Source organism: Nesoenas mayeri (assembly GCF_963082525.1).
Source record: "Nesoenas mayeri genome assembly, chromosome: 11".
NCBI classification, from domain to species: Eukaryota; Metazoa; Chordata; class Aves; order Columbiformes; family Columbidae; genus Nesoenas; species Nesoenas mayeri.
In genome coordinates this window covers 20,265,177-20,281,391 of record NC_137563.1, presented here as the reverse complement: position 1 = coordinate 20,281,391, position 16,215 = coordinate 20,265,177, and the positions used below count along the sequence as shown (strand labels likewise).

Genomic DNA, 16,215 nt, shown 5'->3' with positions numbered 1-16,215 from the left:
GTGTGTTTGTGCAAGTGTGTGCAAGTGTGCCCATGCACATGGATGGTGAAAACACACGTCTAAGTGTGTGCACGCGTGTGCAAGCGCCGCCAGTGCGCGTGCACATAATTTAAGGTGCACACGCGTGTGCAAGCACATGCAGACATGTGCCTGAGTTGCAAGCCTTTGCATTGGCGTGCGAATGCGTTTGTGCACGTTCCTGCATTGGCGTGTGTGTGCAAGTGCACACACGTGTGCAAGCATACGCATGAGTGCACGTGTTTGCAAGCACCCATACGCATGCAAGCGTGTGCAAACGGCTGCAAGTACGCGCATGTGCGTGCAACTGTGTGCAAATACACACGTGTCCCAGTAAATCCCACAGGACAGGGATGGTGCCCAGGGTGGGCACCCACGGGCGGGTCTGGGCGGCACGGAGCGCAATCCTGCCGAAATCCGGGGGCTCGGCGGCTGCTCTTCGCTGCCGCCTGGGTTTATTTTTAAACCCGTTGGCCCCGAGTGATTCACACGCTGCCTGTTCTCCGCTGCTCCCCAGCAAGTTTTACACAACCAAAATAGATGTTCTGGAAAGAAGGGGCCGTGAAGAGAGGGAAAGCGGGGTGCTGCCGCCCCGCCGACGGGGATCCCCGCCTTTGCCAGGGAGAAAACATCGCCAGCTCACTCCCAAGATGGTGATTTGGGAGAGATGCTGCTGCAGACCCCCCCAAGAAGCAGAAGAGCGGAGCGACCACCCCTGTGGGCAGGTCCCCCTCACCTCAGCCCCACCAGCAGCATCGCCCTGCAGTGGCAAAAGCACCTGGCAAAGGTACCAATCTACACCACGTTGAGAAAAAGAAGGTGAAAAAAACCACTAACTCTTAAAAATAGGAGGGGTTATTAACCCCATTCCTTTGTGCCTGCCACCCTCGAGGCCCAAAGCGTTGCATTTGAGCAACAAACTGTGATATCTCCTCCAAATCTGGCTAAATCTTCCTGTTCCGCGGTGGTTGCACTTCACCATCATTTCCCCCCCGCTTTCAGTTGTATCACTTTGAAGGAGCAGTGTTTGGGCATCTTCTCACCCCAGGGTAAAGAAATGCAAGACTTGACAAGTTCTGAGTATTTTTAATTCAAAGTCAATTCAATATTTTAAATTCGAAGTCCAATAGAAAAAGGTTTCCAGCCATAACCGTGGATTTCACTCATTTAAGACCAAAATATATACAGCAGTCCCACCAGCCAGGATTTCTCAAGGACAGGTCCCCCCATTCCACCTGGATGGGGTTTCCGACAGAGGAAGAGGATGGATGAGTTGGCCAAATCCCGAGTGGTGGCTCCATAACATCCAGAGAACATCCAGGACTCCTGGGGGGGCTTCAGGGTGTCTTTCTGCAGCTCCAGAGCCACCTGGAGACGATGCTCCTCAACCAGCATCTCTGGAGCAAGCCCTACCCATCCAACAAAAACCCTTGCACTGTCTCCCAAGCCCCAGCTGAGCATGAAAAAGCACTTTTTTCCTCTTTAGGGTCATTTATTTATAGATTTAAAGAAATAAAAATAGAAAAAGAGGCAAAGAGTGCACACTAAGGGAAAAAAAAAAGTTCATTGCAACGAAGCATGAGCAGAAGCTGGGGTGGGAAAGGGCCCCTTGGCCAAGCCAGTGGCTTTGAAGAGAGGGAAATGGTTCCTCCTGCGTGCAGAGTGATCAAGGGCAGCGGGACTCAAGCGTCAAAACCCGCCAAATTCATTTTCACAGTATCCCACGTAGAGGGGTTGTGCTTGGACACCGCGCCTGGAGAGAGAGCGGAGACACGGTGTCACCGGGAGGGCAGAGCCCGCGGTCCGGTTTGGGCGGTCAGAGAGGCGCAGGTTGGCCATGGGTGCCCTGTTCCGGGTGTCACAAGGAGGGAACGGTTCTCATCCCATGCTTCTAGACTCGGGTGGTTTTTTTGCAAGGTTGTTTTGCAGCAGGGAAAGCCCAGCTTCACCCTCACTGCCCACCTAGCTTCACCCTCGCTGCCCACCCAGCTTCACCCTCGCTGCCCACCCAGCTTCACCCTCGCTGCCCACCCCAGCACCGAACCCCCGAGAAGGTGGCACGTGCGCTGTCCCGCTCCGCGAGGGGGGACGGTTACCCGAGCAGCGTGCAGCGGAACGCCGCCAGCCGTGCGTAGGCGTCTTTCAGGTCCCTGACGGTCGCATTGCTCCACAGTCTTTCAGCTACAGCCCCAGCTCTCGGCCTTGAGGAACAAGGGACAGAGGTGTCACGTCACAGGGGAGTTCAGGAGCTTCTCGCACAAAGCCCTGAGCTCCCAAACACCTTCCCGATGAGCATCCTTCAACATACAAAGGCATGTGGCTTCTGTATATCAAAATATCTGCTCCTAGACACACGTGGATCAGGGTGACAGGACACAGACCTGTGTAAAACACATACCCGACCTCCCCGCGGCTTCTCTTACCAGAGCCTGGGAGCCAGGTTAGTGACGTCCACGTACTCGCCCCACATGCACGCCTCTCCGCCGATCACCCGCTCCTTCTGCTCGGGGCTGCCTGCCAGAGGACATGGCATTCAGGGGTGCTGGGAGATAACGGGGTGACTTATCGGGGTAACAGCAGTGAACGGCTCAGCTACAGAGGCAATAACTCGCCCTTCTGGAAGCCCCCACACTTCAAACCTCGAGCTGGGAGAGAGCAGAGTTGCTTTGTGCCGGCATGGGGTAGAGGAACGAAGGACACGGTCACTCAAGCACTTTCGAACAAATTAACCGCCTCGGAGCGACAAGTCGGCTGCCGTATGGGAAAGGGACACAAGGAACGCACCTTCAAACTTCAAGGGCTCCACCTGGTAAGCCGCTATCCAGTCCTGCCCGTAGGAGATGCGGTTGAGGTACCAGGGGGCAGAGAGCAGAGCCCGGTAGCCAGCCTTGGTGACATTGGCCATCTCCTCCATGTACGGCGTGCCTTTCTCCTTCCACACGTGGATGATGGTGTCTGGCCTCACCTGGGGAGCACACAGGATCCGTGCGGCAACACAAGCGCTACCCCACCTCGCAAGCAGTGTGCTCTGACCCACACACAGCTCTGAATGCTCCCCAGGGGAAACCGAGGCAGATATTGGCTTGATTTTTGAGCCACGGCTCCCCCAGAGCACCCCAGTGCATCCGGGAATTGTGTTCAGGAAAGCAGGCAGCCCTCACCTTCACTTCGTTGTCAAACACCTCCTGCCACACAATATAACCTTTGCCGAGGGATGAGATGATGTCCAGAAGCCTGGAGTGCAAAGAGAACCGAGTTTTGGGTCAAATCAACACCCACATGGGAAGGTGCTTCTAAAGGAGAAGGGAGAAAGCACATCCCTTCACGGGGCTCCTTTATCCACATTATTTGTGGTCAACCTCCCCATAAAACACAGCTAAGCTACTCCCTTTGGGGTCAGAGACACGTGCTTCTTAGATCTGGTGTCCCCAAGACAAAAGGAGACATTTGTGCTGGTGACACAGCACAGCTGCAGGCCCAGCACACAGCCAGCCTTACCTCTGGATGTAGAATGACTCCAGTTTTTTGTAATCTTCACCAAAGCCCATCTCCTTCACGAAGTCACGAATTTTTGGATTTGATTTCCTGTGTACCAAAGAGAAGATAATAAAAGCACTGAATCCTGAGCTCTGGAGTAAGGCCAAGTCGTGGCCAAGTCATTCCCACATCAGCCCAAGGCTGGCTCAGGTATTCCAAGAGTAGAAACCACAGGAACAAACACATAAGAGCCCAGGAGAACAGGATACACAGATCTGCAGATGATCGTGACCAAAAAGCGACGGGCTGAAACTCCAGTCGCAGATATTTACCCCTGCCAAGTCCCCATGCAGACTGATCTCAGCCTCACCAGCACGTGAAGTCCACCTCGTCGCCACCGAGGTGAAGAAAGAAGTCTGGGAACACAGTGCTGACCTCCCGAAACAAATCGGCCACAAACTGGTAGGTGCTGTTAAGGACAGGGTTGATGGGTCCGTATGTCCCAGAAGGATCCTTGCCCAAATAACAGGGAGTCAGGAGGCCTGGAGCACCTGGATCACAACACAGGACAGTGAGGAAGGAGCTAAACATGGCTGTATAGCCCCATGTAGCCCCCCAGACCCTCCTCAGCACAGCCCTTCCCGGGTTTTTTCCCCACTCTTCACTGCAGGAAACCACACACTGAGCCACTGAGGAAAGATAACGCAGGTGCAGAACCCAACGCTCGCTCTCTGCAGACAGAGGAGAGCAACCATGGTTTTGGCTGCAACAACATGCACGGGTTGTTCTCCAGTACAGGACATGGCATTTGGAGGCAGAAGAAGGAGAGAGCAAGACAAGGCAACGTTTTCCTGGAGCTTCTCATACTTCTAGGCTCAGATCCAAGTAGAGATGGAAACACTTTCCCTTTGGATTTTGTTCTAGAAGTTGGACCACCGGGTCCTAATTCCTCCAGCCAATGGTTTGCGCCATCCCGGAGCCACACGGCTGCCCGGAGCCAGGTCACAGACCCCCTTGTCCCCTCCTGGTACAACTACAACTTTGCTCACAGCACCAGAAGCAGGAGCTGCTCCTCACCTGGACCCCAGGAGAGCGTGTGCCCGGGAGTGTCGAACTCCGCGATGACTCTGATGCCGCGCAGCCGGGCGTACTCGATCACCGTCTGCACGTCGCTGGCTGTGTACACGTGGCTCATGGGGTTGAAAGCTCCCTGTGGGGACACGGGGAATGTCAGTGCCCTGCTCGGGCGCCGAGGGAGGGATCTGCTCCCCGCACGGGGATCGGGGTGGGTTACCTGCTTGCTGAGCTCTGGGAAGGTCAAACTCTCGTAAGGGAAGGATGGGTCGTCCACAATGTGCCAATGAAACACATTGAACTTGTTGTAAGCCATGACATCCTGGGGAGAGACAGGAATCAAGATGAATATGCCCCGTCTCTTCGGAAAGCTTGCCACAGAAAGGGGACAAGGTCCCTGTGCTCCAAAAGAACAAGGCAGAGTCCCCAAGTGCTCCCCAGGATCCAAATGGGATTCAGACACCTCTCTTCAAACACACCAGCACCATAAAGAGCTGCAGAGGACAAGCAGTGCTTCTGCTCTCAATAAAACCCCTGTTCTCCCTATGACTGAGCCACTGGTTGAGACCTGGGAGTTTAATTCTGCTTTGGACAAGTGCTTTCCCTTGCCTTGGAAACAAGCTAGCCTCAGGAAGTCATGTGGATTGCAGGAATCCAGGATACTTCAGGGTTTTCTTCCTTACAAGCTGAGAAAATCACCCAACCCAGGCAGCTGTGAGTTACACCAGAAGCAAACACAGCCATGGGCACAGGGAAGGACCTACAGTGCATTTCTTTTCCACAATGCACTTCTGTATACAAAGAACCGAAGTCACGCTGCCATCCCGCCCCAGCCTGTTCCTTTATCTAGGGACAAGCAAGCTGGTTTGCTTCAAAAAGCCTCAGTTCGACAAGCTCTTCCCTTGATGAGATGTAGATGCAGTGGCCCATGCACTAGACAGCTCCTGGGACCTTCAGAAAAGAGCAAAAACCCAAAAAGCCCTCCAGGCTCCTCAGGTGACCCAAAAAAAGGGACACCAAACAAAACCACGTTGTGTCCCAGCACAGGCATCCTACCAGAGTTTCCAGGATGGCTCTCAGAGGCAGGTAGTGACGAGACGTGTCCAGCAACAGGCCCCGGTGAGGGAAGCGGGGAAAATCCACGATTTCTGTCTCGTTGATGTAGTACTGCAACACAGAGAGCACCAAGGAGTGAGCCGGGCTCCAGGCAACACGGCCGTTAGCACGAGAGAATCGGGGTCACCCTTCTCCCCAGGGCCGGTGGGACGAGGAGGGGTGGCCGCACTGCCAGGCTGACCAGGAGGAGCTGCGATGCTTTACTGGCTCAGAAAGCAGGGATCTGGCTGGATTCGCCCTTACACCGCTGTGCTAGTACCCTGCTCGTCCTGCGCATCTTGCTAATCCTCAGAGGGACGCAGAACTCACCGTGCCATTCTCATCTCTCCCAACGAGCTGGCTGAACGTCTCCAGGCCTGCAGGAAAACCACACACACAGTCACTTTCTCAGCACGCATTCCCCCAAAGGAACCGAGCTCAATTAACAAATACATCTACAGAAGGGTACAGGGAGCCATCCCCACAGGGGAGTGCCCGGCGGAAAGCGCAGCTCACCTCTCAGAGCTCCCCAGACGGTATCTGCAGAAAGCAGGACGGAGCCTTCCGAGACGGACAGCTTATCTGAAACACAGCGGCAGAGCGGCCGGGCCGCTGTCAGCTCCCGCGCTCCACCATACGATGTGACGGGTCACCACAAGCCCAGCAGCACCGGGCAGAGGTTTTGATACAGGACCGCACCCTGGCATCCTACAGAACTGATTTTTGGGCTTGTTTTTTTGTTGTTTTAAACCTCTCCCACTGCTTTATCAGCATCCTCAAGTAAGTTGCTCCCCCCTGCTACGACCAGTGAGGATGCTGGCTCCCTAAAATCAGGGGTAAGTGCTGCACAGTGCTGTTATTTCACAAGTCTGATGAGGAGCGGCTGAGGGACCTGGGGGGTTCAGCTGGAGAACAGGAGCTGAGGGGAGACCTTCTGATCTCTGAACTGCCTGAAAGGAGCTTGGAGCATGGAGGATGTTGGTCTCTTCCCCCAAGTAGCAAGTGATGGAGCACAAGAAAATGGCCTCAAGTTGCACCAGTGGAGGTTTAGATTGGATACTAAATTATTCCCCAAAGGGTTGTCGGGCATTGGAACAGGCTGCTCAGGGCAGTGCTGGAGTCACCATTCCTGGAGGGGTCTAAAAGGCATTTAGACGAGGTTCTTAGGGACATGGGTTAGTGCTAGAGTTGGGTTATGGTTGGACTCGATGATCCTGAGGTTCTATTCCAACCAAAACGATTCTACGATTCCACAGGAACAGCCACACTGCCGCCCCGGCCGCTCCCTCCCGCTCCCCACACTCACAGCCTTCCTTGGAGTCCAGGCTGGGAAACCCATCGCAGCCCGGCGTGGCGACAAAGACGAGGAGCTCAGTGCAGGGTGTCCCCCAGGGCTGCTCGTTCTCTGCAAAGGACACAGAACACAGGCATCAATCTGGCTCTTTTCCCTGCTCCCAGCCCTCCTACCAACCCAGTTAGTGACGCAGATATGGACTTTTAGCACCCAGGGCAGAAATGGACACCCCCTCCTGCACCCCGGAGCAGGCACATTGGGGGCTTCTTTCAACATAGACAATAAGAAGCGCACTAGCGGATTCCAACCTTCATTTCTCAGAAGATCTGCTGGTGAGGAAGCCCCCGGGAAAGGCTTTGCAGTGGAAGATTAAAGCAGGATGCAAAAGAGACATGGGCTAGCAGCAGGGCCCAAGGCTTCCTAGACACCAGCCCCTGCTCTAAGCAACAGCCACAACTACTCAAATCCTCTCCAGGGGAGTGAACAGGTTCACGTTTCCAAACTCTCCCAGCACTGGGAATAAAAGCACAAACCCAAGAGCGCTGCTACCCTACCCACACCCCTCGGAAAGGGCAAAGAAACCCTGTAAAAAAAGCTGGAGAATGAATCCAAGCCCAGAGCTGGGCTGAGTTCAAGCCCACCAAAAGGTCTCGCCCAATGCAGAGAGGCCCCCAAGCGGCTCCACCTTCTGCAGAGCAGGTCCCAGGCGCAGCAGCTGGAAGAATAAACCCAGCTGTATTCAGAGCCCAAGCAGGAGCTCTCTCTGAAGGAGAACTTCCAAGGACACACAGCCCCGAGTCCCCACTGGGGTCGCTCCCCCAACTCCAAGGCGAGGTGTTCAGCCTTAGACGTGTGGGTCTATCACAGCAGTGGGGTGGGACCCTGCTCGTCACACCAAGGTCCAAACTGACATCCCCGCAGCCTTCCCAGGAGCAGCTTGATATGGTCAGGGACACACTCAAAGCTTGGCTTTGGGTAAGGCTGGTCACCAGCCAGGCAAGAAGAAATCAGAGAGACCTGGGCACCGCCAGCATTTGGGTGAAAGGCAGACGGCCTGTACTCTGAAGCTTGCGGGAGCCAGAAACCCTGAATTTCTCCATGAAGGCAAAATCTCTGCAGAGAGAAGATAGCTCGCAGTCCTCAGTTCTGAGCCTTCCTCCTGGTTACAGACAAACCGGTAGCCAAGGCAACCTCGCAGATGTGCGAGCCACAAGCTCCCTCCGCTCGGCAAGACGGCCGCTCAAGCCTGGGGACACGGGAAATGCTCATTCTGGCGATAAAGCCTCAAGGGAATTGGTGTCACCACCACGCAGCATGTTTAAACCCACCCAGGGAGACGTCACCGAACCCAAGCGTGGCTTCCTTGGCCAAGGAGCAGGCAGGTCCCACCACCACCGCACCGAAAAGGGAACGCAGGTGGGTGCAGCAGGGACCCATCGAACACAACGGCTGAAGTTCATGGCTCAAAAGAGAGCTGCGAAGGCACGTGTGAAGTTAATTAGTTATGGACTGGAAGACGAGGATGCTAACGCAATGATTGCGGCAGTAAGATGCCGGGGATGGGAGGTCCTGGCTTGAGCTTCAAGCAGGGTCCCGGGTCTTTCCCAGACTCGTTTTGGAGCTGCTCAGCTTAATGACAAGAATCAAGGGAAACCCCAGTTAGAGCTAAGGAAAAAACCAGATCTTCTTCACCTTGAGGGTGGCCAAACACCACAGCAAGGGCTCGGTTACCCATGTGGGAATACTGCAATTTCAGCTGGGTACAGAAGCTTGATCCAGCTGCAAAGTTGTCTCCAGCTCCAGGTTTGGACCTGTTTTAATGCAGGGCTTGAAAAAAGACCCCTCTATGTCCTTCCTAACTTAAATTGGTCTCTGTTTTCATTCATGAAGTCCAGGATGAATGCAGAGTTTGGACATAATCTTGGTTGTTAAATTGACATAGCAGCTTCCTGAAACAGACAAAATTGCTAATTTCCTCTATTAACAGAAACTGTTTCCTTCCATTCATGGTTTCCATTGCCTATTCTCACCCATGTGAAAAATGAAAAGGAAGGCAAAGAGGGGAAAAAAGCCATAAAATTAACTGTGCAGTTTGAGTGTCATAAAGCAGGCTGTATGGAAAGCCATGAGTATGAGCTTCATCTCATGATCACACGTATCTGCTCCACCTGATTTGATGGTCATATTTCCCCTCTGAGAAGAACAAGAAAATGTGAATAATTGTATCAGCTGCTTGAAATTTAGTTCCCAGCAGCAAAAAAGAAATGAGAGGAGTCTTCTCAGCTCCCAGATCAAAATTTGCTTCCATTGCTGCTTACAAGAGTTGAAGAAATAAAAAAGCCAAATGGCTCCTCGCAGTGTTTCCAACATGCTCTTGTCAAAGCACGACCTGCTCATGACGAAGCGGCGCGGCTCCCAGTGCCGTCACCCTTCTCCACTCCCATCAGCGGCAACGGGCTCCACGCTGACATTTTAACTGCTCGCAAGCAGAGCTACGAGCTCTTTCTGATGAATGAAGCATTTCGTGTTTGCCAGATACAGCGCTTTGGGCTGCCGCAAACCCACGCAGACACCGAGCTCCTCAGCCCATGTTTGCGAACGCAGCCACAAAATTCCCTTATTTCACCCCAGATGGGCAGCGGGTGCTATCGCAAAGAAATCGGGGTGCAAGAAACCATTATAACCTACCCCAAATTGAGCCTGGGCTCTCAAAGCTTTCACCTTTACCTCATCTTATCCCACAATTTCAGGGTGAATCCAAGAGCTTTGCGAGAAAAGCCACGCTGCCTTGGGATGCTGAGCAGCTCACCTTATGAAATAAGGGCAGAAAGAGCCCCGTGGCATGAACACCCGCTTGCTAAACACACACGCGAAGCGGCAGGAGCGTTGGCTCAAGATGAAGCTCCCGCGGGCCACCCGGAGCTGCTGAGGAGCCAAGTCGTGCAGGAAGCAGCGAAGCGGGAGCGATCGCAGCAGCAGGCACGAGAAAGGGAAGCAAAGCAAGAGCCGAAACGCCATCTGGAGAAGATAAAAACGAGACGGAGGGAGCAAAGTCTCGACAGCAAGAGCCTCGCTGCTTGAAAGAAATGTGAGGTGACTAGAGCAGTGCCAAATGGGATTGGTTTTACAGCGTGCGTCGCCCTCCGCATACGAACCCAACGCTGCCCTTGGCTCTGGAAGCCACAGACCGCGGCCACCCCACGGAGCCGGGGGAGGGCGGGCGTTTGGAAGCACAACCCCGCACATAACACTGTGGCTCGACCCCCCAAAACAGAAGAGGGTTGGGGTTTGTGGTTCGCTGTGAAGCACGAAGCCGAAGCGAAAGGCTCAGCGCCCCCCGAGCCCCCCCTCCGCCTCACCGGTCGGGCGGGCGGCGGCGAACAGCAGCGCCCAGTACCGCTGGAAAGCCGCCTCCAGCACGGCGCAGCCCGGCCCCACGGCGGAGCCGCCGGCCGAGCCGAAGCGGAACCGGCGAGGAGCCAGCGGGCAGCGGCCGCCGCCCGGCGGGGAGCGCTGGGCTTGGGGCTGCGGCCACACGGCGGCCGCCGGTTGCAGCAGCACCGCCAGGAACAGCAGCAGCGCCGCCGCCATGTCGCGCCCCGCCGGCCGAGCGAGGGGGCGGCGCCGCGAAATGGCAGCTCGGCCCCGCGGGGCCGGCCCGCCCGCCCCGGGGCACAGCCGCCCGCACAGCCCCCTCCGGCGGCCGTTTGCCGCGGGAAATGCTCCTTTACTCTTAAATAAAGGCACAAAACCATCAAGGAGGGCGACATCTACCCCGGGTTCCAGTATAAGTTGGGGAATGACCTATTGGAGAGCAGTGCAGGGGAAAGGGAGCTGGGAGTCCTGGGGACAGCAGGGTGACCATGAGCCAGCACTGGGCCCTTGTGGCCAGGAAGCCAATGGGACCTGGAGTGGGTTAGAAGGGGGTGGTCAGTAGGTCAGAGAGGTTCTCCTGCCCCTCTGCTCTGCCCTGGGGAGACCACACCTGGAATCTTGTGTCCAGCTGTGGCCCCTCAGTTCCAGCAGGACAGGGAACTGCTGCAGAGAGTCCAGCGCAGCCACCAAGATGCTGCAGGGAGTGGAGCATCTCCCGTGTGAGGAAAGGCTGAGGGAGCTGGGGCTCTGGAGCTGGACAAGAGGACACTGAGGGGGGACTCATTCCTGGGGATCAATATGGAAAGGGGCAGTGTCAGGAGGATGGAGCCAGGCTCTGCTGGTGACAACCAGGGACAGGACAAGGGGCAATGGGTGCAAACTGGAACACAGGAGGTTCCACTGAAATCTGAGAAGCAACTTGTTGGGGGTGAGGGTGGCAGAGCCTGGCCCAGGCTGCCCAGGGGGTTGTGGAGTCTCCTTCTGTGCAGACATTCCAACCCGCCTGGACACCTTCCTGTGTAACCTCATCTGGGTGTTCCTGCTCCATGGGGGGATTGCACTGGATGAGCTTTCCAGGGCCCTTCAACCCCTCACTTTCCGGGATTCTGTGACATCTCCCCCCAGCCATCAAAATTCAGAGCCCCTCCACCTTGCTCTGTGCTCCCAGGAGAGCCTCAGCAGCCTGGTATGAGGTTTGAGGAGAATATTAATGATTTAAACCACATATTTCACCTGCACCACTTTCCAGATGTGTGACTGAACGCGCACATGCTTTGGATCCAGCTTGGGTTTTGGCATCTTTTGTTGATACCATGCATTTTCATGAATAATGCTGGATATAAATCAGCCTGGGTTTCTAGGGATATTCTATAGCCAGCAGGTGAAATGTTGAGTTGTATAGAAAAAAGGCTTTATCCCTCACACTGAGGTGTTGTGGAGATGTTCTCCACACAGGGCTTGGCTTTTGCAAGGAAACCTTCAGCCTCAGATGTACTCTTTATTTTGCCTCCTCCTCTATCCCACCTCTGCATTCCTCAGCAGTCCCCAAGTCAAATAAAGACGCTTAAGCCCAGGTTTTACCCACCGAATTGCCAGCTCAGCTCTATTGGCTCCTACACAGGAACTAACTCCATCACATTATTAACAAAATGTTGTCCCAGCCTTCTGGAGCAAGAAATGAAGCCACCAGAAAACTCCAAGCTCTCAGGAGTGCTGGGACACAAGCCACAGACATAGGGGAGCAAGCAAGAAATTAAACACCCACCATGGGACAAAGCATGACAAGGGAGGTGGCCCCATCACGCTCTCTCAGGATGGAAAGCCACTGAGCAGGACACAAACATGGAAAGGTCTGGTAGGGATCTGAGAGGTTTCCCTCAGATGAGCTGCACAGGGAGAGCCAGGGGCAACAGGAAAAAAAGGCATTTGGCAGAAAAACACTCAAGGATCTTGCTGTTAAAGGTTCCAAAAGCACCAGCACAAAGCTGGGGAATGATGGTGAAAGGAAGAGCTGGGAGGACATGGGGGAGTTTCAGTGGAGAGGAAGGTTTTTGAGGGATGGAAAAAGGTGCTCACTGAGAATGAGGAAGCCTATGAGATACCAATGGAGGTTTTGGAGGTGTTGTGGAGGTGGAGAAATCATGGGGATGCTGGGCAGCAGGAGGGGATCACAGTTAAGTTTGGGCATAAATGGGATTGTTGGAATTTCATTCAATTAGTACAAAAAGATAGAGGACCTCAGGTGTGGGAAGGCAGGGAGGGGGCTAAGGATCACACACAGGAATGGAGCCCACAACCCTGTGGAGCAGTAAAGACCACCCATCCATCTAAAGAAAGGAAAGCCAAGACTTAGGCACAGCATGCCTTGGACCAGGAAACAACCTTACCAGTTCGGCACAACCCCACGGCCAGGCAAGCAGAGCATGGTAGCAACAGGGACCATCAACAAGCCAAGTGTCACCAGGCAAATACAAGGCACCAGGTTCAGCCCAAGATCAATTTGGGAAACAGGAAATAAGTGGTCTCCCAGACCTCAGCTTAAATAGAGCTCCTAGAGCAATGGGTCATGGGTAGAGGTCCCAAATGAGGCTGATTGGGGCAATTAAAGCCTTTTGGTGGCCTCAGGCTGCTGACAATCCTCACTTGTCCCTTATTTTCCCTACAGAGGGGTGGCAGGACCCCAGTTCAGCACAATAGCGCAGGCCAGGCTGCTTCCTCGTGACTCCAGCACCATCTCTCCAGGATGTTGGCTCATCTTTGTCCACATCACACAGCAAGAGGGGACATGGAGAAGGACACCTGTATTCCAGCCTGTGTTGACTTCTGTAGTTTTTGGTGTTCACGTCTTCCTCCACTTGCCTCAAGGCTGCTGCCAGTTTATGCAAAGCCTCTGTGGTCTTGAGCAGGGCTTATTGCCTTTCCCCATGTAAAGCTCTGCTTTTCTGACAGCATCAAATGATTCCAGTATCTCTGGACTTCTCCTCAAGTAGCTTCGCTGTATTAAAATGGCATAGAAAGAAAAATAAAGAGGAAAAAGACACGGTTTGCTGTGTTGCATCAGGCGACGTCAGCAGCACCGGCAGGGCTGCGCTTCCCGGAGCGTGAGACCGAAACGCAGAAGTGCCCTGGGCTGAGGCAAATCCTTATTTCAGTGTGGGGAGGGCGGCGTGTCCCCCACGCTTATGTAAAGCGTTGTGTCCGTGGCTTTCAGTCGAAATATTCGAGCCTTTCTTTGGATTCTGTTGTTGTTGCTATTTTAGGGGACCTGATGTCTCCAGGGGATGACTCAGAGGAGTTCATCTGTAGCTGGCTGGCATTAATCAAGACTAAAAGCCTGATTCGGGAATGCATCTTTATGGAAGAAAACGGCTTAAGCGCGTGCTTAACTTTGGAGTTTGGCTGCAAGAAGCCGGCTTATGTGCTGTCCTGCGTGGAGCAGCAGCGGCCAGAAGCTGCTGATGCTCTTCAGAAGACCCACTTGTGCAAGATCGCAGAAAGCGGGGCTGCACCGGGGCTCTGCTGGATTACCTGCTTGCTACCAACAATGAATGTGGTGGAAATCCAAATTCATTATTCTGTCAGAAATTGTTACAAAATCACAAGTGGGTCTTTCTGGTTTGTTCACCTTTGGGGCATGAGGCTGGCCTTTGAGCTGTCAGCCCAGTTCCTTGTTCCACCGCATTTTTTTAAGGTATAAACTCATTTATTATGCTGCCTAATTCCCTGTAACGTTGGCTGTGTCTGCATGTAATCAGGAGGGTGTTTTGCATACAGATTTCTCCACTGGTGAGAGACACGAACCGGTGGGAGGGAAATGGAAGGAGCCACTCGTGGAAACCTTCACGGAGTTTTGGTTTCCTGTTTGCTTTGCTCTTTGAGCCAAATGCAGTCTGAGCACTCTCGCTCCTGCATGAACCCGCTCCCAGGGCCTGCTGGTGGTGTGGCTTTGGGCTCGCATTTAAACACCCAGCAAAAGCCAGGAGAGATTATTGCAGGAGCTTTAGCAGGTGCACAAAGAAGATCCTAAATGGGAGATGGCCCTAAATCCAGGTCCAGGGGATTTTCACCAGCCAGATCTGTCTCTAACAACTGAGCCCATGAGGAGCATCCCTGCTTTCGGGGGCTGACGCATGCTGTTTAACAGCACGCTGCTTTCGGAGCCACACACACATATCCTGGTGCTTTTCAGAGCACAGGGTGATTTGTTTTCACATCTCCACATTTCCACCTTGACCACCGCGTGTCACGCTGGGTGCTGCCATCGGAACATTTAGCAGATGCACGTGGTAAATGGATTTCTCAGCACAGTTGGGCAGAAGGGACCCGTGGGAGAGCACACAGAGGCCTGGGAGATTCAGAGCTAGCGGGCAGTGAGAATGAATATTTTCTACAATTATGAACTTAGAAGCGGAGTTTAAAGCAAAAAGCTTGAGGAGAGATGTGTTAATCAGTCTGAAAGATTTGAGTTTCTGACTTGAGCTCGGCCTGGTGGTATGTGCACTATTGGTATTGTTTGCAAAGCCTTTTTTCCCTCTGGATCATCTCCAGCTCACACAGCTTTGGGGTGGCTGAACAGACAGTGGTGATCTTGAGGAGCATCTCAGCCCATGCCCGTGGTCGAGGTTGTTAACGGGTGGGCAGGCAGCCAAAATCAAACCCAGGGCACCCAGAAATGTCCCAGTGCAGGATCTCCGTGAACCTGAAGGACTTTTTCTGGAGATCCCACCTGCCTCAAGGAGCCACAGAGCAGGAGGGAGGCCAGGCTGGGGGGAGGTTCACTCCAAACCCCCAGGCTCTCGGGTATGGCTGTGGGGCCAAGCTGGATTTGTCAGAGCTCATGGATACGCGATGACAAACTCCTCCTGCGCAGGGGCCTTGGTCCCGTAAGCCTTGTAAGCGGGTGCTTAACTTCGCAGAGCAAGGCGATCGCAAGGCGATATTTTATTCTTGTCAGCTTCAGCGTTAACAGTGACTAGAATCACCTGGGTAATTAAGCTTGTGCACGAATAAAATGAAAAAGCGCCAGGTGCCTATGGAGATCTAAATAATTTCTCAGAGTGGGTAGAAGAGCGGTTCTCAGCTTCGCTGAGGAGCCAGAGTCCTAAAATTCCCAGGGGCAGCGCAGATCCCCGCGGGATGAGCTGAAGGCAGCAGCCCTGCTTTTCCTCAAGTACCTTTTGTCAACCATCTGCAATGAGCCCATGGGTACCCAGGGCTCCATATGGAAAGTCCGTAACAAAAGGAAGACCCTTTGCAAAAGGCATGGCTAAAATTTCATACCAGAGTGTTTTTGAGCACTGTTAGTGTTTTAAGTAAGGAGTAACCAGCAGCCAAGTGCTGATCCCGGTCTTGCCATGGGCAAAGATAAGGCTAGGGCTCTAGGAGGGAAACCATCTCCCCATGTCTGCAGGATGGCGTTGGGAGGATCCCATCGCTGTATATAAATGTTTATTACTGGGGTTATAGGAGAAAGGGAAATGGTTTAAATGTGTTGGTGAGGAGCTGTGCATGTCACCTGCAGTGCCAGCACAGAGTCCCGGGTGACACACGGCCCCTCCATGGGACAAAACACAGGGCGAGGACCTGGGGCCACCAACCAAGTAGGTTTGTCACGGGCGACCAGCCTGGCAAACAAACACCCAGCTGGTCAGTTCCGAGCTGAACAAAGCCAGGGCTATTTATAGACATGTAGGGCAGGGTGATTAATGCCAGGGCCTTCGCTGTTACAAATAAGCAGGGTAATTAGGGAACTGGCTTTATTGATGAGGTAGCTTGTGGTGAGGCAATGTGCATGCCCAGCACACACCCCCCTGCACCCCTCCTGACCCGGGCACAGCAGAGCCTGGGGACAATGGGGTGTCCCCAGCGGTGTGACAGGGACC

The 16,215-nt window shown here is 53.9% G+C and overlaps 1 protein-coding gene across 1 annotated transcript; it reads right to left on the bottom strand.

Annotated features, from left to right (window-relative positions):
* Positions 1 to 1,210: 1,210 nt before the first annotated feature.
* On the bottom strand, positions 1,211 to 10,549 carry HEXA (hexosaminidase subunit alpha; the record flags this gene model as incomplete). Its single annotated transcript, XM_080351131.1, has 14 exons — positions 1,211 to 1,771; positions 2,115 to 2,219; positions 2,442 to 2,532; positions 2,803 to 2,983; positions 3,180 to 3,252; positions 3,517 to 3,603; positions 3,866 to 4,046; positions 4,573 to 4,705; positions 4,790 to 4,891; positions 5,626 to 5,736; positions 5,995 to 6,041; positions 6,181 to 6,246; positions 6,971 to 7,069; positions 10,318 to 10,549. The coding sequence occupies 14 exons, from the start codon at positions 10,547 to 10,549 to the stop codon at positions 1,708 to 1,710; spliced, it is 1,572 nt and encodes a 523-aa protein (XP_080207257.1). The 3' UTR covers positions 1,211 to 1,707.
* Between the last annotated feature and the right edge of the window lie 5,666 nt (positions 10,550 to 16,215).